The 27,959-nt window shown below is 36.3% G+C and overlaps 1 protein-coding gene across 1 annotated transcript in view; it reads left to right on the top strand.

The window, feature by feature from the left end:
* Positions 1–2,240: 2,240 nt before the first annotated feature.
* Positions 2,241–27,959, top strand: part of PDZRN4 (PDZ domain containing ring finger 4) — a 320,925-nt gene continuing 295,206 nt past the window's right edge. The window contains exons 1-3 of the mRNA XM_036236611.1: positions 2,241–3,498; positions 5,882–5,968; positions 7,827–7,934. Of these exons, the coding sequence (XP_036092504.1) occupies positions 2,848–3,498; positions 5,882–5,968; positions 7,827–7,934 (846 nt within the window). The 5' untranslated portion in view covers positions 2,241–2,847. The remainder of the gene's footprint in view (positions 3,499–5,881; positions 5,969–7,826; positions 7,935–27,959) is intronic.

Genomic DNA, 27,959 nt, shown 5'->3' with positions numbered 1-27,959 from the left:
CTAAGTGTATTTATTGTTTTTCCATCGTCTCCTAGTTGGCAAAGCAATTTTCTCAGGTCCAGTCTGGGTGAAAGATTATGAGAAAGGTGACAGGCCTGCTCTTGCCCACGACCAGCAGAACAGTTAGAAATTGGCCTTGTCCAACAAGAAGGAAGACAATGGCTTGCCTTTCAGCTCTTACCCGAATGTTGGTATTGAGCCCGAAACTTTCACTAACCAGGAATTCTAAATAGATAATTATAATCAGTGAATACATAAGGATACACCCAAGCTAATGATACAAAGTGCTAATTTTTCTCATTTGCTGAAAGATATTTGAGTGTTACTGGATCTGTTTGGCTGAAATATTTGTGCATATTTTAAACTTATTCCAAGTGCTTTTTTTGCTTACTTAATGACTTCACCCTAATTGTGTTCCATGTTACTAGCTCACCCAAGCTATTCTGAGATATTACAACTCTCTTAATATATAGAATAATCTTTTATAGTATGGGAAGTGAGGTCAGACTATTTAGCTCAATCAATGTCGCAGATTTAATATGCTGCAATGTATTCATACGGGAAGAGTCCATGAGGTTCACTTAGGTGTGGCCATTTCCTTAGTGTTCAACTCTTATGTTTTTTTCCTGGTACTCTGGGAAGCACTCAAGCTTGCATTTTCTCATGTAAAAGATTTTCCTAAGCTCCCTTTTGGCCTACTTCATTACTTGGCTTCACTTCACATGTTCTCATTTTTTAACTTGTTATTCTCTGTGGACAAGGTTTTTGACATCCATCTTCTTTTTAACAATCAAAATGTCATACATCCTGGAATTATTCATAACATAATCTGCTCATGTTCCTTATTTTGGCTACAGAAATTGAGTGGGTAGACCAAAGACATCACACGACCATTGTATTATTTTCTATTCCAGTAACTGCAAGTCTCATTTTCCTAATATCTCAATAAAATACTTTTAGATTTAATCTCTTCTCTCTTCTTTTAAAATGTTCTCACTGTTATTGTGTTTATCGTGAAACCAAAGTCAAGCCCCAGCTATAAGGTCAGTTACACGCCATAGCTTTTTCTATAAGATGGAATAGATCCTTACCCCAGATTATTTGAATAAATTTTATAACATTCTCCTTTTTATTATCTATGCAAGTCACAAGAATATGTTCATGTCGTTAATCTTAAATGATTTCTTATTTATTTGTAAATTTATTGTTTGTTTATTTACTTGGTGAAAGGCCAAAGGGAAGGAGGAAATTTAGAGTACTGGGATAAATGTTACTTTATCATATATCATATGTGTAAAATGTGGAATATAGCATCTTATTTTGAAACAAGTTTAAAAGCATATCAAATATCTGGCAAGCCACTCCAGAATCCCCACTGCTATTGAACTACTTTAATAAAATCTCATCTTTCAAACAGAAAGAAGGCTCAGAAGGTTCTTATTAGCCTCTATTATTAGCCTTTGCTAATTCTTCCCTTAGCTCCAAGGATTTAAAGGGCAAAGTCTGGAGCCTTTTTCATGTATTTTGACTGAAAGCTTTTGGTGCTATACAAAAGTACACAGCTTTCTGGGAACAATGCTCAGCTGGCAGGGAAAAATCATCAATGATTAATGTAGGAAGCCCATACAAAGCATGTGGAAGTAGCTTCAGGATAATGGCAGGAAGTGTATGTATCCAAGTGAAAGGGTTGCTTTGCATTCTTGAGTTTCAGGAGATGGTGAAGGAAGCTATGGAAGAAGGGTTTGGAGGCACCCCTGCCTGAGTGTTCTCAGTAAGGCCTGGCATGCTACACATGTCTAAGGGTCAAACTGGGGGAGCACGCAGTTTGGATCTAATTTATATATTCAGGGTAAGTAGAAGGAAGCAGCCATTAAGATTTTATTTGTTATTTTACTGACTTTTTTGAAAAAAATCTTTTCCTTTAATTTTCCTTTCCAGGTGCCCAAATGATCACATTCACCACCACCACGCCACGCTACCCCGCCCCCAGTAGTAAATGCCTGTGGGAGAAGATGGATGGTGTGACAATTGACCCTAGAGTCAGACTGCCGGGTAAAAGAACCCAAGCCTCCTCACACCTTAGGAGGCCTTCAATGGCGGGTTCAAGTTCTCCGTTAGAGCGTGGTGCCTTAAGGTGAGCTCTTGGCTTTCCCCCCATCTTTGCTGTCAGTCATCATCCCGCCTCGCTACGCTCACCTGATTTCTGGATCGTGATCTGGTTCTGTAGATACTTCATAGTGATTTTCCTAAGGTCTTAGGCACTTAGGTGGTTATTTTGTAATTTGTTTACTTGAAAGAACAGAAATACATCTATTTCAAACATATTTATTGAAGATCGACTTGATGCGGGACGATGAAGATTCGACGGAAAACTGCATGGACAAAGATTCTGCTCTCTTGGAGCCTATATTCGGGTGGAATTAAAAGTTATTTCTCAACATCCGCGCTGAGCTCGTTATCAGCTCTGCTGGAAGACTGCTTGAAGTTCACTGTGCAAGCTAAGTGGAACACAGCTTTCCTAAGGGCCATTGTAAGCTGGCCTCAGCCCTCCGCGGACACAATTTTTAAGGATATAAAGTGCAGGGCAGCGAAAGAGTGTGTGTTTGGGGGAGGGGAGGTAGGTCACTTGAGATGGCGTCTATTAACATCAATACGGCGGAGTCAGGGGACATAGCAGAAGCCTGAAAACTTCAAGCCAAACAAACTCTGAGATTACAACCCCCACCCTTTCCCCTCTCCGAGCGGCCAGAGCCGCAGCGGGAGCGCTCTTCCGGGGGTACCCGGGGGAGACAAGGGGGCTCGGAGAAAGTGGACTTCGCAATCGCTACCCGTTCTCCTATCCTCGCTATGGGCTTTGCCCAGGAGCGCTTCGCCGAAGCCGTGGACCCGGATTTCGAATGCAAACTGTGCGGCCAGGTGCTGGAGGAGCCCCTGTGCACGCCGTGCGGGCACGTCTTCTGCGCCAGCTGCCTGCTGCCCTGGGCGGCGCGGCGGCGCCGGTGCCCGCTGCAGTGCCAGCCCCTGGCGCCGGGCGAGCTGTACCGGGTGCTGCCTCTGCGCAGTCTCATCCACAAACTGAGCATCCAGTGCGATTACCACGCCCGCGGCTGCGGCCGCTCGGTCCGGCTGCACGAGCTGGCGGCGCACGTCGAGCGTTGCGACTTCGGCCCAGCCAGCTGCCGGCGCCGGGGCTGCGTCTCGGGGCCGGTCTGCCGCGGCGGCGGGGACGTGCCTGCGCGGGGGGGCTGCGGGAGGGCGCCCGGGGCCGGCCGAGGCGGGGGCGCGCGCGGGGTGCTGCCGGGCGGCTGCTGCGGGAGCGGGCGGGGACCCGGGCCTCGAGTCCTCGCCTGGAGGCGGCGCGAGAAGGCGCTGCTGGCGCAGCTCTGGGCGCTGCAGGGCGAGGTGCAGCTCACGGCCCGCAGGTACCAGGAGAAGTTCACCCAGTACATGGCTCACGTCCGCAACTTCGCCAGGGACCTCGGCGGCGGCCACGGCCGGGTAAGCGCAGAGGGATAGGGCACCCGGGTAATGGACCATAGGGGTGGAAAGAGGAACCCGTATTTCTGGTGCTTCACGATTCCTGCGAAAGGTGATATCTTTCCTTATTATGCAGAAGGAAGCATCCACCCTCCTTGATCATGCTATATACTATTACCTTTCGAGCGTATCGGTATTACAGTGTATTAGTATCGAGTATATTAGTATTAACAAGGATAGCCCCCTTTTTACTTATGTTAAGATTGGACAGAGTTAAACAGTTTCAATTTCAACTTTTCCATGAAGAAGGAACTAGGAAAACTCATTTTCCCACTCAGACCCTTGTTCCCTGTCTTTCAGTCTCCTGCCTGCCCTCTCTGCCTAGTTATACCTTTGGCCTGTGCTCGAAGTCAGGAAAGGGAAGCCGGGAAGCCGGCTGCTCTCCGACCCTTCCCGCCCCCTCCTGCTGCACTAGCATCCCTGTGGCCTTGTCAGTCCCACACCTTTGGCTCTGAATGACTTAGTTGCCCTGCCATACTGCCCATATCAGCACCTTCTGTTCTGTTAGAGTAGTGGGGAACTAGGAAGACTTTGAGTTGAGAGATTAAAAAATGGTGTTTCTTAATCCTGCAGATTTCTTTTCATTACCCAGAACTTCCCTAAATAATCCTCCCTGTTTTAGGGTTTCATTATTGATGGAGTGAGTGTGTGTGTGTGTGTGTGTGTGTGTGTGTGCGCGTGCACGCGTGTGAGAGGCAGAGACAGACAGACAGAGACAGACAGACAGAGAGATAGAGACAGAGAGACAGAGACAGACTTGGGGAGCTAAGTGAGAGCAGCCACATCCATCTGTGGTCAGACAAGCCCCCGGGCAGCGGCTGTTTCCCTTCTTTGTCGAAGCTGCTGGCCCCAAACTGTGCTGGTGGACTGCCCGCTTTCAGACGGAATAAACAAGTCTCTTTGCAGCACCCCGTGTGAAGAGGCTTGTTTATAAAGCTGTTACTTCTCTTCTGGAGGACTTCTGCACAGTGTTTGACATTGTTGGTCGCTGCCATGGTGAGCAGGGATTTAGCAGAACTTGCACTCCATTCAAGGAGCTGTTTTCATTCTTCAGAGTCCTGTGGAGGAGCAACCCAGGATGATTCCCATTTGGGACTGCCTCCAATTTAGGCATCGAGTTGAGAAGCTTCTATACTTGAACCTAAAAAACATAATTGAAATTTGAAGTGCTAAAATGTTTCTGCTCTGATTAACGGAAGTGCATTGCTTATTGAAAGACTGGATGGTATATGATTTTTTTCTCTATCTTATTTATATCCAGGTAAAGTTAGAAAATGCGACGAGCCATAGAGAAGCACAGACATATGCTCTGTATTACCAGTTAAGGTCTTAGGGAAAAAATGGTTGATGGAAAGGAGTAACGGCTGGAATTATATGACAGAAGTCCATGCAACAAGTCAAGCTATGACTCTGAGAAGTGAGGAAACACTGCCCATGATTTGTAGGCTTATCACAAGTCTTTCCTGTGCTCCTCAGAAATGTTTTCCCACTACCAGTAGGGGCTGCTGTGTGAACTGCCTGGGGAAAACTCCTGGGAAAAGATGGTGATGATGGTTGCAGTGGTAATGATGCTTATGGAATTTTATCATTCAGAAGTAATTACCAAATGTATATTTTCCTAGGGTGGTTAATAATATCCATAGTCATAGATAAAACTCGTCTAGTCTGGCACTATTTCACATTATCTTTAATAATAGACAGGTTATAGATATAATTCCTATTTAACTCTTATTTGGCTATCATGAGAGAAATACTATGTAGCACGAATCCCTTCTTTTAAAATCTTTGGGAGTTATGCAAAACCAAATAAGAATACTATTTGAAATTAGGATTACTGTAATTTATCAGAGTCTTACAATAGTAATCTGAATATTACCATTCAAAGAAATTTATAAATAGCTCACTTTATTCCTTAAGACTTTCCAAAGGGAAATTTTTACATGAAGTAATTCTCAGATCCTTTAGCAATTTATTTTACTCCTCTGCAATAGAGGGAAAGAATAAGAATACCTACAGGATTAAACCGAGAATCTGTTTTAAATTACAGTGAAGTCAAAATTAGATGATGAATACATTAGGATAAAAGCTGCATATGTAAAGATGCAAAGCCATTTAGCTGAAAATAGTTATTTTTCTCACATGTGTGGTTGTTTCCCTCAAATACATAGTTTCAAAATAAATGTAGAAAGAAATTAACCTCTTAAATTCAACCATCCTTAATTTTAAGGTTTTCCTCTTTTCAAATGTTAATTTATTTACAGTAAAAACAAAAAAGCTTTATTGTAGCATTTATTTTTTCTCTTATATTTTTACCTGTTTAGTTATTTTATACCTTTTCTTCTAGGATAGAGACCATAAGCCATTCACCATTGTGTTAGAAAGAGAAAATGACACTTTGGGATTCAATATTATAGGAGGTCGACCAAATCAGGTAACCTACCTTGTTAACGCATAGCTCACTTTTTGCTTATAAAATAGTAGTGACTAAGCTTTCATTTGTGATATTGAGTAAGAAAACAAATGATTGAAACTTTAAAATTATGCTTGTCATCAAATATCAGATTCCTTAATACAAATATTCTAGTACATACCTATTTTTTTTTTTTGAGAAAAATAAAAAAAAACAGCTAACAAACTTGTTTCTCTTTTCTACTTTAAAAAAATCATATTTTATCTACATTGTATAGCCCTGTTGGTAAATTTCTTAAATAAACCAATTTCACAATAATATATATAGGCAATTTCTACTTGATAATGTTAGGCAATTGCATTGCCTGCCTGTTCTTCCTATTTATTAGTGAAATTAGTCAGTTGCTTACATAGACCAGGCAGTATATAATGTATGTTAAATGAATGAATGAACAGTTAAAATAAGTTGAAATAGATATTATTTTCACAATTACATAGGAAATGCTATGTTAAAGAACAGTAGTTGATTTAAAATATTTTTGGCTCCCCAAATCAAATTCTTTATTTAACTAAATAAATAACATTTTCTAGATAGATGGCAATTGTTTTCAAAATGCATGGGTTATAAACTTATCCTACATACTGTAGTTACAAAGTTCTTTTTATACTACATCAACTTAATTTTTGCCATAACTAGGAAAAAGTGGTGAAGTTTTTAAAAAATCATGTTCTTTAATTTTCCCAATAAACTGCTATGAAATTTTTGCATCCTATACTGCAGATGTTGTCCAAGGAAACTATCTTAGAGTTGTTGGCCATATGCTCTGCTTGGGTCAGGATGGCAATGACATACTTCTTTGTGTTTAGTATTTTGAAAACCTAGCAACTAATGACTGCTGTGCTTATTTCTAGTTTCTAGAACAGTACCCATTTATTATGAAAAGAGAGCTATGTCTTTTCATCATATCATTTTTGTTTTTGTTTTTTTTCCCCCCTAAGGAATATTGCTATAAATGTTCGCTAGGTGTTTGACATTTAGAGGACGTTGGCCATTTTTAAGAGCCTCTTAAAATTCAGATTAAGGAAGGCTAATTAAGGAGAAATCATTTTATTTAGCCTGCCATGAAGTAAGATGACATTTAAAATTATATGATGAATCATTTTATGGGATGTTGGACATTTTCACTATATAAGTTCTGCTATATGATTGGTTTCCTGGGACTGGATAAAATGTCCTACTTGTACCATATTGGCTGTTTTAGGTTTAATAATCATCAGGCTTATTGCACTTTGAAATGTGTAAAGATTAGCCTTGAATGGGTTCTCTTGCAGGTTAGAGTTGATCTTTTGGGATTTCACACGTGAGCAAGCTCCCAGTCTTCTCTGTGAAGAGAAACAGTCAGAGCTATATTTCCGAATCTGATACAACATGAAGCTAAATTATATTTTCGAAACTGTGACCACATCTCAAACCAACTATCTTGTGAAGCTAGATATGCTTTTTGTTTTCTTTAACTTACTACCCTTTTTAACTGTGACGTCTTTTTAAAAGTGATATGTTCTATAAACCATACTTAGGAGTCAGTTGATACCACCTTGTTGATATCACATGCCCTTTCCCCATAGCTTCTTATATATACTCAAAAAATGTGAGATAAATAGATAATCTTGTCAGAGATGAAGAAGTCATTCATTAAAGCTGCCATCTTGATTAATGACTGTTTGGTGTTAAGTAAGTTAAAATTCAGTGCCAAATCCTCAGCTAAGATAGAGAGTTGCATGTTTAGAGAATACTGGCAATGTTACATTTACTAAATTGTCTTTTATCAAACTTCAAATTTTATTTACATCTTTTTAAATGTTGTTATATATTTTTATAGAATCATCAGGAAGAAACATCAACAGAAGGAATTTATGTTTCAAAAATTTTGGAAAATGGACCTGCTGACAGAGCAGATGGCCTGGAGATTCATGACAAAATCATCGAGGTAAGACAATGATAAAAACAAATATGATCCATGGAAGAAATATTTGGATATTTTAAATTTATAAACATTGCTTTACCTTGGTGTGTTACTTATTAGAGGGTATATCTAACTAGAGTATATAGTATATATCTAACCTATATCAATTATTAGATTTGGGGATAAAATAATAAATCACCTGAAGTTTTAAAATGTTAATATCTCTGTTTTAATAAATTGTCCCTCCCCATGAACTATGAAAGTAGTTGTGTGATAATTAAGGGATTAATTTTTAAAACATTTCCAAAAAGGATGATAAATCTCTTGAAGGACATTTATGATGAGGAATTATTACTATCTTTAAACATGATTTGTCTGTTATACATAGTTTTAAATTATTTATACAATGCCTTTTAAAATTTCTTAGCTTAGTATGGCTATCTTGTTTGTGCCTATTTTCACGAAAAAAGGAAGCAGCTTTTTTTTTTTTTCTATTACAAAAACCTGGTGGGAACTCTTCTTTTTTCTATTGTATATTGTAGCTGTATTGTTGTATTTGGGGTTTATAAAGTAAATACTTACAAGTTAGTGAAATTTGGGCTATGATAATGAAATTTTGAGTCACTGACATTCACTACCTCAGTGCTTTTGACATTTCAACTGGTTGAGATAGTATTATTTGGAGCTACTGAAAATGATTAGGTTATTTTTGTCAATGGAGTCATTTCTAAGGCATAAATGAAATTTGGAAGGTGTATTTGATTCCACTATTCTTTTGGAAAAAGTTCTATTTATTCTAGATTATATAATCAGTAGTGTTGTCTTTCTGAATATTTACATAAACTATCTTAATGGAGATTCTTTTTTTTTTTTTTTATTAAACTTAGAACAAAGTTTAGATCTTCATTTCTATGTTAAAAAAGAAAAAAGTTGAATTTTGGGTAATTTGACCTAGGATAGAAATAAATAGTATAGAAGAGCCAATAGTTTTCTATTTTGAAGAAAAAGAACTCATAGCATTTAGGAAATAGCTGACTAGGCACTTTGGGCAAGAGAGAAGAGTTGCCTTTGGCTAAAAAAACAGTTTTTATATGAAGAATTCTTGTATCAAGATTTTCTCCTCTAGTGTGTAGCCAGAAAAGTACAGACCTACTTTCACTGATGCTATGCAGTTTGTCCTGACAGTTTGCCTAGTGGAAACATTTATATACTGCATTTTCTAAAGTTAGAATTTTTCTATTTCTACTTTCATTTGTGCAGTATGATTTAAAGGGCAACATATTTTAAACAAAAATTTGTCCTGATTACTTTCTGTCTTATCTCTGAAGCGTTTTGTTGTTTCTAGTTAAATGGAAAATGAATGCCTACATTTAATAAGGGTTGAGGGAGATGAATACATATGTTCAATTAGCACAGATAATTATTCACATAACAGAAACATGTACTGGGGATTTAAAAAGTAATTTGTTCTAGCTAGGTAACAATATTATATATGCTTCATTGATGTTGCATTAAAAAGAGGAAGAATTTGCCTTTTATATTGTTATATAGAACTTTTGTTAAAAATTTATTGATTTTGTTAATGTAAAGAGGTAATTTTATAAAAACTATAGTTAATAAATCAAGTGCATCTAAACATCTAATGCTGTTACTAATATATGTCAAAATAACATTTAAATCATATAAGATAGAGATCAAGGAGATGAACCACAGAAATTTAAATTATAATTTATAACTAGCTGTAGTATTATTATTAGTTCCTCTTTATATGCATATATTAGCAGTTAATGACAACAGCTTGAAATTGCCTCAATGATAGAAATTTATCAATGTATCTTTTAATGCCAGGGTATACTGGTAGTATACATATTTTTGTTGTAATTCTATAATAGATTCGTATGACCACATTTGCAGGTAAGAAATGAGTTAGGTGACTTACATATTTCTGGAATGTTGTCTGTTAAATAAAATGAAAAATTTTAGAAGGAAGATTATTAGAAATAAATCTCTTATATTTAATTTTCAGTGATACCATCAGCTTTTTAAAGCAAATAGATATTTGCGTGACTTTAATATGTATATTTAAACAAGTAGCATGCTTGTTCTTGAGCATATAAATGTGTAAGAGATCCCTATGTACCAAGTAGAAATATTTGATGCTAGGTCAATCATTTTAGTTCATCAGCTATTATGGTACCAGTCAAATTTATACATTTTATAGTAATGGGAAACTGATAAGAAATATATTGATTATCTTAAAATATCCTAAGGCAGAAAAACAGATTTTAAAATAGAGTAATTTCCATTTTTTGTGCTCAGTGATTTGTTTACTGAAATAATGTGATGGATTGTTTCTTTCAGTTTTTGAATTCCAAGTGGTCATGCTGATTTAAACCTGGTGCAACAAATACATTTTTTAGCAAATGAAGTGCACCATTAGTTCATATATTATGAAACTATCCATATGACTTTACTGTCACAGTCTGACACATTACTAAGAATTCAGTGATATGTGACTGAAATAAAAAATAGAAGCTGTTAAACCATTTATTTTTTACTTACAGTCAAGATGCTAAAAATATTTTGGCAACTTAATTGCTTAAAGCACACATTATAACAGGTTTATGAATTGTTCTTATAAAATAAAAAAAAATTTTTCTTAAACCATTCAGTTGAAGGAGAAAGTAGAAACATTAAAGGTTTAGTTCTATTGATTAAAGAGATTTTACTAATTCTAATAAAAATATTAGATATAACAGTTTTGCCCAAGTTTAACAAAGGCTAACGGTGTCCAAAATGTTGTTTTTAATATTCTGCATTTCACTAAAGCTAATCAAATAAATTCAAGAATCATAAAAGAAAAAAATCACAGTCATGGGGTAAATCTATATCATATTTTTCACATAATACAAGGCAAATTTCATTTTTGGAGTCATTTTCCATGAGCAATCATGTTTACCCATTTCTAGATATTTATACTTCTACATTTATCAAAATATTTATGTAGATTCAGAAAAGAAATAGTTGTGATATTTGAGTTCAGCATTAGGTGTCAAAGTATCACTGGGCCTGAAAAGGCAGAGGATATTGTCAAACGTCATAGAAGTTCACATAGACCAGGAATTCATCAGAGTGCACATCCAAATTAAATCATTTTTTGCATGCTGTTTTTCACCCTCTCAAGACTCAAAGGAACCACAGAAGATCCTCTCTACTATCAGATGCTTAGGCACAATTCTGTGAGAGGACAATACCATTACTGTGGTTATCACATTAGGGTGCCTGAGCAGTATGTGGGAGGGAGTCTAGAATCAAAGTTCACTGCTGCTGTCAGCCACTATTCCTTTATTAGTATTCCTGTGATGCTAATAGCAGGCCATCCCATCATAACCCCTGAGTGGGAAAGTGAATAGAGGGTGGATAGTCAATCATACTTTGTTCACTCTTTCCTTTGTCCACTCTTCCCCCCAGCTCCTAGTCAATGCTGTATGACAGGAGAGTCCACCCTTCTCTCAGCTTCTGGAGGCCAGGGAGGGGGGGGGTAGAGGTCTGTGAAGTCTATAAGAACAGTTTGAAGCAAAAAGCAGACTTTTTGTTAGTGTATATATTAAAATTTCTTCTCTTTGTTTACCTTGAAATTCATGATGAAATGTAGCACACAAGGCATTTTCATTGACTTCAGAAATAATTCTCACGTTGAACAATGTCACTGTAGCACTTTCTAGAAAGTGCTGCATTTAGTACTAGCAGAAAGAACTTTCCAAATGCAATGTTTGAACAAGAACTTCTTAACTATTGCAGACTGCCAACTACACTTTCTTTTTTTTTTCCTATAATGTTATGACTTCTGTATTTTCTGTCACTACTCCGCACTGCTGAAGTAAAAATCTTTGGTGGTTGTCATGTGTATTTGCCTAAGGCTCTGCACAGTTCAGTCACAGCTGTTACTGCAGGAAATTTAAATGCAGATTGGAGCTAAACATTTAGGAATGCTGTTGAAGCAGATCTATAATGTGCTGTCTCTCTATGTGCCTGATGGCACAGTGCACCTTACTGCCTCATAAAACAGCCATGCTAGTTTGTATATGCGTAGGAAGCATTTACAAGTTTTGTAGGTCACTTGTAAATCTGGGTAGTCTGGTTTTATGACAGATTGCTGTTTAATTCGAATACATCATCTTCAATAAAATACCATCCCACATTTTGAAGTCTATTTTAACAGTTCAAATAACATTGACTGAAAGACTTAAGAAAAAACTAAAATCAATCGTGTTGATGCAAGTAAAGAATTACATTGTAATGAGATTTGCAATTATGATTAAATGTTACTAAAATTGAATAGAGCTCTCATTATATAATTGTATATTTTAATGCATCTTGAAAAGTGCTGTGGTGCAGTAGGAAGAGCATGAATGCTGAAATAAAGGACATCTGGCTGGAAGTCCTGTCCTGCCTCTTACAACCGAAGCGGCCTTGAGCAAGCCAGCTGTGCCTCGATTTCTATGTCATTCATAGTTACTGGGCACATGAAGTGCCAGGCACAAGGCAGGTTTTTCCAATCCACTATTGTGAGCCTGATGTGTCTCATTCAGCTTATGCCAGTAGTTTGTTCTCCAGGGCACAGAAAGTAGAGGAACGAGTATTTTCCTTTCTTGGAGAATCCAGGTCACTCTCTCCCAGCTTTCAGTGATACCCATTTCCATAGACACTACAGTTTGGATGAGTAAATGTAGGAAGTTTGAACTTGTACATTTCGCATACTCACATAGAACTCTCAGATGCAAAAAGGGCTGTGGGAGAAAGCTCTGAAACTATACGCTTGTAATTTAATTGTTATTCAGCAACTATGTACAAATTGGTGATTTGTGCCAGACAGCATACTCTGTGTTATGGAAATAAAGATCAATAAGATCAGTTCTCTGCCCTTAAGTGACTCAGTTTAGGGATTCTGTTGTCTGCCTATATTAGGCAAAACAAGCTTGTGTGTGAAGCTGCTCCTTCAATTGTTCCAGACATAAATGGACATCATCATCTTGTCTTAGTGGAATGAGATGACAGGTTTAATCTAGTTTTCCTGTTCTCCGAGTAGAGTTCAATTCATTTTGAGAAATCATGGCAAAGATTAGTAAAATAGTAGAATCTATGGATATAAGACACCATCATGGTTTAGGGAAGGGGTACAGCCTCTGAACTTGGGTCTTGGCCTTGCATTTGCAAAGGATTATCTTGCAAAGATTTCTCAATTTTTCTTATTTTCAGTTTCTTGCCTATAACTACAAGGGCAAGAATAGTGAGTTCCCAGCTCTATCTAGATGATCATAGTATTTGCTACTCCACTTAGTTTCTATTATTAGTAAACATAGTTTTATTTTAGCTTACAAAAGAGGCTGGAAAAGTATTTACACCATTGAGTTTTAGTGTGTTTACCACTGATTTACCTATTTAAAATTTATAAGATAGGAATTTGAGTTGATAGATATATATATATATATATATATATATATATATATATATATATATTTTAGTACTAAACTTCTGAGAAAGAAAACAGAACCACCACATCTGATTATGCAGTTTGCACCCTGGGGGGCTACATGTGGGATTCCTGTCAGAAGGTCTAACTATGGTTCTCATTCCCTTCATTATTCTGTGCTACAAATCTCATCAGAGCACCTATAACATTACTTTTACGTGATTTTTTTTTATTAAGGTATAATTGACATACAACATTATATTAGTTTCAGGTGTATGACATAATTGATATTTATATATATTGTGAAATGATCACCACACTGTCTAGTTGATCTTGTCACCATATATAGTTATAGAAATTTTGTTCTTGTGATAAGAACTTTCAAAATCTACTTTCTTAGCAATTTTCAAATACAAAATAGACTATTATGCAGTACATTATAGCCCCATGATTTACTTTATATTGGATGTTTCTACCTCTTGACTCCCTTCGCCTACTTGGCCCACCCCTCACACCTAGTCTCTGGCAACCAGCAATCTGTTTTCTGTACATTTGAGCTTGGTTTTGTTTGTTTCTTAGATTACACATGTAAGTAAGATAATATGGTATTTTCTTTGTCAGACTTCTTTCATTGAACATAATGCCCTCAAGGTCCATCTCTGTTGTTGCAAATGCATTATATTCTATAGCTAAATAATATTCCACAGTGTATATATAGCACCTTTTCTTTCTTTATTCATCTGTTATTAGACATTTAGGTTGTTTCCATATCTTGGCTGCTATAAATAATGTGGCAATGAACTTGGAGGTGTATATATTTTTTTGAGTTATAGTGTTTTCATTTTCTTTAGGTTAATACCCAGAAGTAGAATTGCTGGATCATATAGAAGTTCTAGTTTTAAATTTTTGAGGAACTTCCATACTGTATTCGGTAGTGACTACACCAATTTACATTCTTACTAAAAGTGTGCAAGGATTCCCTTGTCTCTACATCCTCTTCAGGATTTGTCATCTCTAGTCTTTTTTGATAATAGCTATTCTAATAGGTGTGAGTGGTATCTCATTGTGGTTTTAATATTCATTTCCCTGATAATTAGTGATTTTGAGCTTCTTTTTATGTATCTGTTGGTCATCTCTATGTTGTCTTTGGAAAAATGTCTATTTAGATCCTCAGCCCATTTTTTAATTGGATTGTTTGTTGGTTGGTTTGTTTTTGCTATTGAGTTGTATGAGTTATTTATATATTTTGCATATTAGCCCCTTATCAGGTGTATGGTTTGAAAATATTTTCTGTCATTCAGTAGGATGGTTTCCTGTGCAGAAGCTTTGTAGTTTGGTGTAGTCTCACTTGTTTGTTTTTGCTTTTGCTGCCTTTGCTTTTGGTGTCAAGTCCAAAAAAAAATCATAGTGAAGTTTTATGTCAGGGAGCTTACAGCCTATGTTTTCTTCTAAGATTTTCATGGCATCAAGTCTTACATTCAAGTCCTTAATCCATTTTGAGCTGCATTTTTTGAGTAGTGGATGATAGTGGTCCAGTTTCATTCTTTTGCATGTGGCCATCCAATTTCCCAGCACCATTTACTGAAGAGACTGTCCTTTCCCCATTGTATATATTGGTTCCTTTGTTGTAAATTAATTGACCATATATTCATGTTTGGATCGATTTCTGTGCTATTGTGTTTCATTGATCTATGTGTCTCTTTTTATGCCAATACCAAACTGTTTTGTAATAAAGTTTGAAGTCATGGTCTCTGATGCCTCTGGCTTTGTCCCTCTTTCTGAACATTGATTTAGCTAGTTGGAGGCTTTTGTGGTTCCATTCTAATTTTAGGACTGATTTTTCTACTTCTGTAAAATAATTATATTGGAGCTTTGATAGGGATTGCATTGAATCTGTGTAGTGATTTAGGTGGTTTGGACATTTTAACAATATTAACTCTTTCAGTCTATAAGCATGAAATATCTTTCCATTTATTTGTGCCTTCTTCAATTTCTTCTCTCACTGTCTTTTAGTTTTCAGTGTACAGGTATTTTACCTCTGGTTAAATTTATTCTAAGGTATTTTTTGATGCAATTGTAAATGGGATGGTTTTATTAATTTCTCTTTCTGATAGTTTATTATTAGTGTATAGAAATATAATAGATTTCTTCATAATTTGTATCTTGCAACTCTACTGAATTCATTTATTAATTTTAACAGTTTTTTGGTTGAGTCTTTAGGGTTTTGTACATATAATATTGTGTTATCTACAGATAGTGACAGTTTTACTTCTTTTCCAAGTTTAATGACTTTTATTTCTTTTTCTTGCCTAATTGCTCTGGCTAGGAGTTCTAATACTATGTTGCATAAAAATGGCAAGAGTGGACATCCTTGGCTTGTTCCTGATCTTAGAGCAAAAGCTTTTAACTTTTAACCATTGAATATGTTGTTAGCTATGGGCTCGTTATATGTGGCCTTTATTATGTTAAGGTGTGTTCCCTCTATATCCACTTTGTTGAGAGTTTTTAACATTAATGGATGTTTAATTTTGTCAGATGCTTTTTTTGTAACTATTGAAATGATCATGATTTTTGCCCCTCACTTTGTTAATGTACTGTATCACGCTGATTAATTTGCCAATGTTGAACTATCATATATCCCTAGAATAAATACCTATTGGCTATGGTATGATCCTTTGATGTATTGTTAAATTTAGTTTGCTATTATTTTGTTGAGGAATTTTATGTTTGTTTATCAAAAACACTGGCCTATAATTTTTCACTTCTGGTTTCTTTGTCTGCTTTTGGTATCAGGATAATGCTGGCCTCAAAAAATTAATTTGGAAGTATTTCCCCCTCTTCTATTTTTGGAAAAATTGAGAAGGATTGGTATTAATTCTTCTTTGACTATTTGGTAGAATTTATCAGTGAAGCCTTCTGATACTGAACTTTTCTTCACTGGGAAGTTTTGATTAGTGATTCAATCTCCTTATTCATAATTGGTCTGTTCAGATTTTCTATTTCTTGATGTTTAAATCTTATATTATGTGTTGTATGAGTCTAGGAATTTATCCATTTCTTTTAGGTTATCCAATTTGTTGGAATACAATTGTTCATCACAGCCTCTCATAAAACTATATTTCTGTGCTTTCAGCGGCAATGTCTCCTCTTTCATTTGTTTTTATTTGAATTCTAGTTTTTCCTTGGTAATACTAGTTCAAGATTTATCAATTTTGTTTATATTTTCATGGAAACAGCTCTTGGTTTCACTGATCTTTTTCATTGTATTTTGGTCTCTATTTCACTTATATGTGTGCTGATTTTTATTATTTCCTTCCATCGACTAACTTTGGGCTTTGTTTTTTCTTCTTTTTCTAGTTTCTTGAAGTGTAAAGGTAGGTTGTTTAAAATTTTTCTTGTTTCTCAAGGAAGACATTTCTCACTATGAATGAAATTCTTGGAACTCCTTTTTCTGCATCCCATTAGTTTTGGTATGTAGTATTTCCATTTTCATTCGTCTCAAGGTATTTTTTGATTTCTTTTGATTTTTTTATTAACACATCGGTTGTTTATTAGCATGTAGTTTAATTTCACATATGTGTGAATTTTCTGTTTTTTTTTTTTCTTGCAGTTGACTTCATACCATTGTGGTTTGAAATGGTGTTTGATATGATTGTAATCTTAAATCTGTTAAGACTTGTTTTTGGCCTAACACATGATACATCCTAGAGAATATTTTATGTGCACTTGAGAAGAATGTATATTCTGTTGCTTTTGGATAGAATGTTCTGCATTTCCTGTTAAGTGCATCTAGTCTAATATACTATTTATTGCCAATGTTTCCTTATTGATTCTCTGTATAAATGTTCTATCCATTATTGTAAGTGGGGTACTACATACCCTCCTATTATTGCATTGCCATCTATTTCTCCCTTAAAGTCTGTTAATATTTGCATTACATACTTAGGTGGTCCTATGTTGGGTGCATTAGTATTTGTAAATGTTACATCCTCTGTTGGGTTGGCCACTTTATCATTATGTATTGACCCTCTTTGTCTCTTATTACAGTCTTTGTTTTAACATCTATTTTGTCTGATGTAAGTGTAGCTATGCCAGATTTCTTTTTGTTTTAACTTGCATAGAATATCTTTTTCCGCCCCTTCACTTTCAGTCTGTGTGTGGCCTTATGTCTGAAGTGAATCCTTATAGTAGTGAGCCCCAACCTTTTTGGCACCAGGGACCAGTGCTCCTATGAGAATCTAATGCCTAATGATCTGAGGTGGAGCTGAAGTGGTGATGCTAGCGCCAGGAAGTGGCTGCAAATACAGATGAAGCTTTGCTCACTCTCCTGCTCTTCACCTCCTCTGTGTGGCCTCGTTCCTCACAGAACACGAACTGGTACTGGTCTGTGGCCCAGGGAGTGGGGACCCCATTCTTATAAGCAGTCTATAGATGGGTCTTTTTTTTTTTTTTTAAATCCATTAAGCCACTATACGTCTTTTGATTAGAAAATTTAATCCTTTTACATTTAAAGTAATTCTTGATAGGTATGCACTTATTGCCAATTTGTTAATTGATTTCTAGCTGTTTCGTAGTTCTTCTCTTGCTCTCTTCCATAGTGGTTAGATGACTTTCTTTAGTGGTATTCTTAGATTCTTTTCTCATTATCTTTCGTGTATCTATTATAGCTTTTTGTTTTGTGGTTAACATGAGCTTACATATAACAACTTATGTTTATAACATTTAATTTTAAGTTTATAATAACTTAAATTTGAATGTATTCTAAAGCTCCACATTTTTACTCTCAGCCCCCCCATATTTTTTGAAACATAAGTGTCACATTTTATATATTATCTTTTTTATCCTATAAGTTATTATTGCAGTTTTAGTTATTTTTACTACATTTGTCTTTTAACCTTTATACTAGCTTTACAAATGATTGACCCACTACCTTTACTATATATTTACCTTATCAGTGAGATTTATACTTTTATATATTTTCTTGTTACCAATTAACACCTTTTCTTTTCAGCTTAAACAAGTTACTTTAATATTTCTTATAAGGCTGGTTTAGTGATGATAAACTCTTTTTGCTTTTGTTTATCTGAAAAACTCTCTCTCCTTCAGTTCTGATTGATAACTTTGCTAAGTAGAGTATTCTAAGTTGGAAGTTATTTTTCTTTCAGCACTTTGGATCTATTATGCTATTCCCTTCTGGGCTGCAAAGTTTTGGCTGAAAAATTCTGCCTATGGTCTTATGGGGGTTCCCTTATATTTAACAAATTGTTTTTTTCTCTCTGCTTTAAAGGTTCGCTCCTTGTCTTTAACTTTTGACATTGTAATTGTAATGTGTGTTGGTGTAGGTCTCTTTAGGTCCATCTTTTCTCGAACTTTCTGGGCTTCCTGGATCTGGATGTCTGTTTCCATCTCCAGATTAGGGAAATTTTCAGGCATTAATTAAAGTAGACGTTCTGCCCCTTTCTCTGTCTCTTTTCCCTCTGGAACTCCTATAATGCACACATTAGTTTGGTTGATATTGTCCCATAAGTCTCATGAGCCATCTTCACTTTTTTTTGTGTGTGTGAGCTAGTCTTGACTGCGTAAGTTTCTCTGACTTCTCTGAGTTCATTAATCCTTTATTCTGCTTCATCCAATCTGCTTCTGAACCCTTCTATTGTATTTTTAAGTTAGTTATTGTATTACTTAACTCTATAACTTCTGTTTGTTATCTTCTTATATTTTCTGTCTTTGTTGAAGTTTTCACCATGGTCATACATTCTTCTCTGGAGTTTGGTGAGCGTTTTTATGACCATTACTTTGAACTTTTTACAAGGTAAATTATCTCCTTTTCATTACAATTTTTTTGTGAGACTTTTATCATGTTTTTTTCATTTGCAACAATCCTTTTTAAAAAAATTTTCCTTGTCTATCTGTGTTGGTTCCTCCATATTAGATGAAACAGCCATTTCTCCTAGTCTTGACAGTTTGGCCTAGTGTAGGAAATGAACATTGTTATTCAACCCTGCCTGGGTTCTTAATGATCTCTCAAACATTTGTGATTGTCCAGGCAGCCTATTTTATTGTTAACAACTCCATGTTGTTGAGGATATTCCAAGGCCTGTCCTGTCAGTATCTCAAAGGGGATCTCAGTCAGAATGTAGATTCAGATTGATTGGAAGTCCAATCCTCAAGTAGCAGCTTTGAAAGTATGAAAATATTATATGATCCTGTGGGACAGCAAGTATAAGGCTTGCTGATCACCAGAGCCAGGAAATCTAGAGGTCTTCCCTGGATGGCGGTTGTGAAAATCAGGGCTCCAGATGAATGCATAAGTTCTTTTCTGGGAGATACTGGTATGTTGTAGTTTGACAGAGAGAAAACATGAAGATGATATCCCCTGGCCTGTGTTTCCTGAGAGCACTTCCATAGCCTCTAAATGCATTCCAAACATGAAGCCTTCCCCTAGAGCTGAAGCTCTAGGACAAGCAAGAAACCCTCTTTCAAAGAAAGACTGAAGATGTGTTTCAGTCTGCAGTCTATGCGGTGCCTTGGGGGTTGTAGGCTGCCAAAAACTCTCTCTTTATTGTTAAGGTCCCATGGAACCAGGGAGCTTGAGACCCCCTGGGCCACCAAGGCAGCCGATCAAGGGGTATTCCCTGGAAAGCAGCCACAAAACCAGGACACCAGATTTAAAAACTGGGGCACAGACATGTACAAGAGCTCCCTTCCAATAAATGCTGGTGCTCTGGGGTGCTGCAGAGGGAGAACAGAAGATAATGCCTGCCCTCCAAGGTCTTAGGAAAGTAGTCCTTAGATGTGTGTTTAATTAGAAGCCTGTCCTTTATGCTGCAGCTATGCTGATAAGCTAATTGGTCTGTTTCACAGACAGACTGAGCTCCCAGGTCTGTTGCCTCATGCTAGGCCTGAGAGTGGTATATGTTTAAGAACTCTTTCTCCATTGGTTACAGTCCTTTGGGACTCAGGAGCATAAACTCCACAGGCCGTAAGAACCAGGCCATAGAGAGGTGTCCTCTGTCAGCAGCTGTAAAATTCAGGGTACCAGACAAGGATATAAGATCCTTTCTGAAAGATACTGGTGAGCTGGAGGGAGCCAGAGGGAGAGTGCGAACATTTTACTCACCGGCTTCTTTTCCATGAGAGCACTTCCAGAATCCCCTGTAAGTATGCCAAACCAGAAGCCTGCCCCTTAGGCCAAAGCTCCTGGACAAGACATCTTTCTCAGAAAGGCTGGAGGAGTGTTTCACTCTGCTCTCTGTACAGTGCCCTGGGGAGTAGTAGTCTGCCAAGAACTATCCCTTGGATTTTTATAGTCCCATGGGACCCAGGAACACAAATATGCCTGGCTACCAAAGGCCATCAGGAGCATACCCTACATAGCAGTTATAGAGACTGAGTCACCAGATGTAAAAACCAGGACAGCAGATGTGTGTAAAAGCTCCCTTTCAGGAAATACTGGCACTTCGGAGTGTGGCAGAGGATTAGTGTGAAGATGGTAGCTTCCGAAAAAAAAAAAAAGAAAAAATGAAAAAGTAATATAGAAAAAGAAAAGAAGAGGGGAAAAAGAGAGACAAATAGGGGGGAGAGAGAGAGAGAGAGAGAGAGAGAGAGAGAGAGAGAGAGAGAGAGAGAGAGAGAGAGAGAGAGAGAGAGAAATGGTGCCCATTGGATTCAGCAAGGCAGAGGAGGAGCACAGAAAATGACACCTGCCTACTGGAGCACAATAGATAACAACTCTGGAAAGGAAAAAATAAAAGATAGTGTCTGCCAGCTTTAGAGAAGCAGAGGGAGAGCAGGACGATGGCACTTGTCTGCCCTCATCCCTGGAGAGCACCCAAGCAGGTCTCTGCCCCTCAGACGCACTTCAGCAAATATGCCACTTCCACATAAAGTCTGGGCACTATTCAAGTGGCCGCCCTGCACTAGGCCCTGGGGTGTGCAAATCTGCCTGCCAGCCTTTTAAAGGACATTTCTCAACCACAGCCCTGCAGATCTCATGAGCATGAGCCACTTTGGTCTTCAAAATTAGGTATCTTGGGGGTGAGTCTCTCAGGTGCCTGAGCTGGGGGACAAACCTTTCACAGCTCAAGGGAGAAACTCCGAGTTTTGAGTTCCCTCCCGAGTTTTGAGTTCCCTCCCAACTGTGGGTTGCCTCACCGGGGACAGGGCTTATGGCATGATTGTATCTCAGCCTTTCCTACCTGCTTAGATGTGGTCCCCCTTTCATTTGCCTTGGGAAGTGCTCACTCTACTATTTCTTAGTTTTTAGTTTAGTTTAGTCTTTGTTTTTTTTTTTAAGAGGAAATTGTTCCATATGTAGATTTGGTGTGCCTGTGGGAGGAGGCAAGTTCAGGATCTTCCTACGTTGATGTCTTCCTACATTGAACTTCCCTATCACATTACTGAGATTTATTTTAAAATGAGATCCAGAGTTGATTTTAGGTAAAATTTCAAAGTAGTCCACGTCTTGCTGTTTTCGCCTTCCTTTTTTCCTTGAATCATCATAGCCATCTGGCATCCTCTTTGTCACATTTTTGTTTTCCTGCAGTATTTGTTTTTAGGAAAGAATGTCTTAAAAGTCACTTATACCGACTTGATATTTGAATAATAAAAGTTCGCCCCACTCTGGATCTCTGAACTTTAACTGGAGATAATGCCTTAATAATTCTCAAGCTTTTATCTTTTTCTCCTTGACTAGCACAGTAGCTTCTTGAGTAAACTTTCCCTTCTCCCAGTTTCTATTGTTCACAACCCAACTTGCCTGTGACTGTCAGGGTTGTCATTGTTTTTATTTTCATTTTCTCCTTTGCTTAAGGTCCTTCATTTGCATTCTGCTGTCAGGGTAACTTTATTTGTGAAGCAAAAATGGACCTTCAAAACTTTTCTTCTTCTTTTTTTTTTCAGTTTTCCCCTTCAGACTCTCTACTGTAATGACATGAGACTCCCCCCCACCCCCGCCCGCTTTCTTATCTTTATACCTCTCTACCTTTTGTTTTTACCTGGAGTTCTCACCCCAACATCTGTTCTTTAACTTGCAAGTTTCTGCGAATCCCCAAAACTCCTGCATTGCTCCTGGAGCCCTTCAAATTGACCAAGGGGGAATTATTTTCTTATCTCTGTTTCTAATAGGTTTTTATCCCTTTCACGTTCATAGTACTTTTCATATGCTATGCTGTGTATCTTTGGTTTTCTTCTCTCTCAACAAATGTATAGGTTCCTTAAAAGTGGTTTAGAATTTTATTGCACTTAATAGCTCCAGCTCCCTTCCTGCTCTTAGCATTGTGCCTGGCAAACTACAGGCATTCTGTTAATTTTCTTTGACCGATGGAATAAACGAATGGATAGACAGAACTTGAGCTCAAAATTTTAGGCATTATGATCCAAATGCAAGGTTTTTTCTTTCAGGTGCCAGGTGGTCAGTGCCTGAAGGCTTTCCCTGTTAAATCCTATCCCTTCTCTTTGCATCTTTATCACAAGATTGTTCAGAAGTTGAAAGACTTACCGTTTAAGTTTCAAAATCTCTAAGATCTAGCTATTATAGATTGTAGTAATTATATTTCACTGGACTGTTTTTTCCACCCTGTAAATAAGAAGGAATCCAAGTCTACAATACAATGTTTCACATTCTGTTTACGTAAATTCTTGAGTTGGATTTGAAGACATATGTGTTTGCCTTTGCCCTGATGCATATTTTTCGTTATTGAACTTGAACACTTGTAAAGCAGACTGAATTCACATGCTTGCCTGCAAAGCAGATTTGCAGAAAATGGCACTGGATGGAACATGGAATTGAACAAAAACATGATTAGCCACAGAGGAACTGAAAAGATGAAAGATGTTTTCAATGTGTCCAAGCCTTGTAAATGATTTGGTGAGAAGACAGAGTTAGACGCTTCCTAGAGCACTGAGGAGTGGCCAGGGAGACTCTTTGAAGTTCTTATGATGAGAGCTGCTTGGAATAATTAACAGTAGTCCCAGCTGTGAGGCATTCTGAGGAAATTTAAGGAATAACTCACCAAGTTTGTTGCTTGGAATTTTAAAAGGCAAGTTTCAGAAAGTTGTGCTTTTTTGGAATACATGCTGGTATATTTCTAGTACGTTCTAGTGTTTCTACTGAGACAAATAAAAACTTGTCCATTATTTTCTAAAATGTTGTTGTTCCCACTCCCTTCTGAAAGCATCACAAAGGAGAAATGTGGGTGGATTTGGTGCCCGATCTTCTTAACCCTATGAATTACTGTGGCCACATCACAGTCCAATTCTTTATGAGCAATACCTTTAATAAGCTTCTCTCTTTTTAAAAAAATAGTTAATAGTGTTCTTAAGAAGAAGTTTATCACTCTTTTTATAATCAACATCTTGGATGATTCGTTATTATCTTCAAATAAAAAAGGTTCCAAAGAATAGATATTATTCATTATATGGTTTAAAATATTTTAAACAGTATTGCTGTAAAAGGTATAAGAATGTCTTTATAATAATAGATGAGCAATTGACTGTGTTGTTCGCTTAAATGCAAATAATTATTTTTTATAATATAAATTAGGATAAAATTTGGTTCTGAAAGCTAGAAAATATATAATTAAAATAAATAATGTATTTTATGTAAAATTAAGTTGATATTTTATTTATATATTATATTGAAGTAAAAAGAATATAGCTTATGAAATTATATTTGAAAAAGAAATCATTAATAATAGTGTTAGTCATACAAAAGATAATCTGTTTTCTACTCTCTGTTTCTATGAGTTTGATGGGTTTTTTTCTTTTCTTTTTTTTTCTGTTCTACAAATAAGTGATACCATGCAGTATTTGTCATAGCATAATGCTCACAAGGTTCATCTATGTTGTCTCAAATGGCAGGATTTTCTTCTTGTCATGGCTGAATAATATTCCGTTGTATGTACGCACACATGCACAGCACATCTTCTTTATCTAGTCATTCATTGATGGACACTTCAATTTTTCTTGGCTATTGTGATTAGTGCTGTAATGAACATGGGAGTGCAGATATCGCCGATATCCTGTTTGCATTTCCTTTGGATATATATCTAGAAATGGAATTGTTGGGTCACATGGTAGTCCTATTTTCAATTTTTTCAGGAACTTCCATATCGTTTTCCATAGTTTTCCATAGTGGCTGCACCAGTTTATATTCCCACCAATAGTAGACAAGTGTTCCTTTTTCACATCCTCACCAACACTTTTTATCTCTTATTCTTTTGATGGTGGCCATTCTAACAGTTGTAAGGTGATAGCTCATTGTGGTTTTAACTTGCATTTCCCTGATGATTAATGATGTTGTGTACCTTTTCATTTACCCGTTGGTCATTTGGATGTCTTCTTTAGAAAAACGTCTCATTAGTTCTTTTGCCCTTTTAAAATCAGATTATTTGCTTCTTCTTGCTTTTTTTGAGTTCTATAAGTTTTTTTTTTTTTACAAATTTCAATGTTAACCTATTTTCATATACATCATTTGTAAATATATTTTCCAGTTTCACAGGTTGTCTTTATTTTTTTGATGGTTTCCTTTGTGATGCAGACAGTTTTTAGTTTGATATAGTCCCACGTGTTCATTTTTGCACTTGTTGCCTTTGCTTTTGGTGTCAAGTCCAAAGACTCATGGCCAAGAATGATGTCAAGGAACAGACCTCCTATTTTTTTTCACTAGGAGTTTTCGTGGGTTTAGGTCTTACATGCAGGTCTTTTAAACATTTTGAGCTGACTTTTGTGAGTGGTGGATGATAGAGGACCAGTTTCATTCTTTTGCATGTGGCCGTTCTGTTTTCGCAGCACTGTTTATGGAAGAGACTGTCCTTTCCCCATTGGATATTCTTGACTCTTTTGTCATAATTTGTTGACCATATGAACCTGTGTGGGTTTATTTCTGGGCTCTTCATTCTGTTCTGTTGAATTATGTGTCTGTTTTTATGCCAATATCATATTATTTTGATTACTATAACTTTATAATATAGTTTGAAATTAGGAAAGGTGATGCTTCTAGCTTGATTCTTTTTTCTCAGGGTTGCTATTTAGTAGTCTTTTCTGGTTATATACAAATTTTAAGATTGATTTTTCTATTTCTGTGAAAAATGCCATTGGAATTTTGAGAGTGAATGCATCAAATCTATAGATTGCTTTGTGTAGTGGGACATTTTAATGATATAAATTCTTCCAAGCTGTAACCTCAGAAAATATAATTGCATTTATTTATGTCTTCTTCAGTTTCTTTTATCAATGTTTTATAATTTTCAGTGTGTATATCTGTCACCTCCACAATTAAATTTATTTCTAGATATTTAATTTATGTTTTTATACAGTTGTAAGTGGGATTTTTCTCTTAATTTTTCTTTCTGATAGTTTTATATAGAAATGCAAGTGATTTTTATTTGTTGATTTTGGGGTGAGAGAAATAGGGAGAGGTTGGTAAAAGAGGCAAACTTTCATGTATGAGATGAATAAGGTCCCCGGATCTAAAGTGAAACATGGCTATAGTTGATAACACTGTATTAGATCATTGAAATTTGCTAGGAGAGAACTTAAATTTCACTCCCTAAATAAATAAATAAAATAAGTTGATGAATGTATTAAGTAGATAAGACTTCTTTTACACTGTATACATATATCAAATCACAATGTGCAGTTCTAATATCTTACTATTTGTCAATTATACTTCAAAAAAGCTGAAAAAAGTTTTCAAAGTGAAATTTACAACACACAAGATTTATTAAGTAAATAAACAGATATTTAAATGATAATAAGCTTTTGTTGCTAGAGGTAAAAAGACTTCTAGTACATAAATAGCTTAGAATCAAGACAGGAAAATAGGTATTATACATCCAAGAGGGTTTTATGCTGAGTGGAGTAAGTCAGACAGGAAAGAAAAAGACCATATGATTTTACTTATATGTAGAATCTAAGTACCAAAACGAGCAAACTGAAACGGAAACAAATTCATAGATACAGAGAGCATTTTGATGGTTGCCAGATGGGAGGGATGTTGTGGCGGTGAAAAGGGGGAAGGGATTAAGAAGTACAAATTGATAGTTATAAAATAGTCACAGTGATGTAAAATACAGCATAAGGAATACAGTCAATAAAATCGTAATAACTATGTATAGTGTCAGATGTGTACTAGATTTATCAGGGTGATCACTTCATAAGATATATAAATGTCTAAGCACCATATTTTATACCTGAAACTGATATAATATTGTATGCCAACTGTAACTGAAAAATATATATTTTTTAAATATTAAAAAAACTAAAACAAAAGAACACATGTTGAAAGATTGGCACAGAGGTGCTATGGAAAAGACTTTCCTGGTATTATGGTGGCCTGAAGCTTTAAGAATTGGATTAGGAGGGAAGAGAGGATGGAGCAGGGTTTGCCAAATTTAAGAATAATGCCATGAGTCATGTGAAAAGGCAGGACCGACTGTTTTTCACTTGGCAGCCATTTGGGCTGATTAACAATGAAAAAATAATAACTAATACATATCGATTACTGTAAGCCAAACACTACTTAGGTGTTATATAGGTACTAACTCGTTTTATCTCCATGGAAACTCTATGAGATTGGTGTTATAAATATTAGTAGTATCCCTGTTTCACAAATGAGAAAACTGAGGCACAGAGAAAGCAAGCAATTTGCCAAAGTCACAGAGTAAGAGTTCTTGGATCTGTGACCTTAACCATCATTTAATACTACCTGTTATTAAGAGTTACATATAGGTGATTCAAGACAGATAATGTATGAGAAGTCAAATTTGATGAAATTAATGAAGACTTTTTATTATTTTCTATAATATAGGAAATAAGGAGTCTGATCATTTTTGAGCAGAGGAATGGCATGGGTAAAACAATGATTAAAAGATTAACTTAAAAAATAGCCTTCACTAGGATGTAGAAATAGATTGAAAAGTGAAAGTACCTGAGACAGAGAGGCTAGTGGATGAGTACTAAAGTTGTCCATACATGTGGAAATGAGGAACTGTAGCAAATATAATAGAAAACCACTTGAGAGTAATGACAGCTCTCTTATTCATCATACTTATCTCGAATGTTTCCCCTTATCTTCAGTTTCCTACGGTATGCTCATCTTAAATCAAAAATGGTGCTTGGTGCTTATTTTTAAGTAAATTTTTACAGGAGAGTCACAACTCATGTGTCTAGTACAATGCATGATCATAAAGTGAAGTCATCCACATAGAAACAGATCATTACAAGCACCCCAGGAGTCTTCTGAATTCCCCTGTTTCATTATCACCTTCCTCCAAGTTTTGCCTATTTTTAAATTTTGTATAAATGGAACCACGCAATATGTATTATTTAGATTATGGCTTCCTTTATTTAACATTGTATTGGTGAAATTCACTGGTGTTGTATCTAACTGTAGTTTGTTCATTCTCATAGCTGTGTGACTGTATCACTATATCATAATTTAGTTACCACGAATGACATTGCTAATTCTAGATTATTATAATAACAGTGCTCCGAACATTCTTGTATGCATCTTTCGGTGAATATATTAATGTGTTTCTTCCTCCCTTCCCTCCATCCACACACACCCTTAGGAG

The sequence above is a fragment of the Rousettus aegyptiacus genome, unplaced genomic scaffold (assembly GCF_014176215.1).
Source record: "Rousettus aegyptiacus isolate mRouAeg1 unplaced genomic scaffold, mRouAeg1.p scaffold_m13_p_2, whole genome shotgun sequence".
In the NCBI taxonomy this organism is placed as follows: domain Eukaryota; kingdom Metazoa; phylum Chordata; class Mammalia; order Chiroptera; family Pteropodidae; genus Rousettus; species Rousettus aegyptiacus.
Note: the sequence above shows the minus strand (reverse complement) of the source record. Positions and strands in the feature narration are given on the sequence as shown.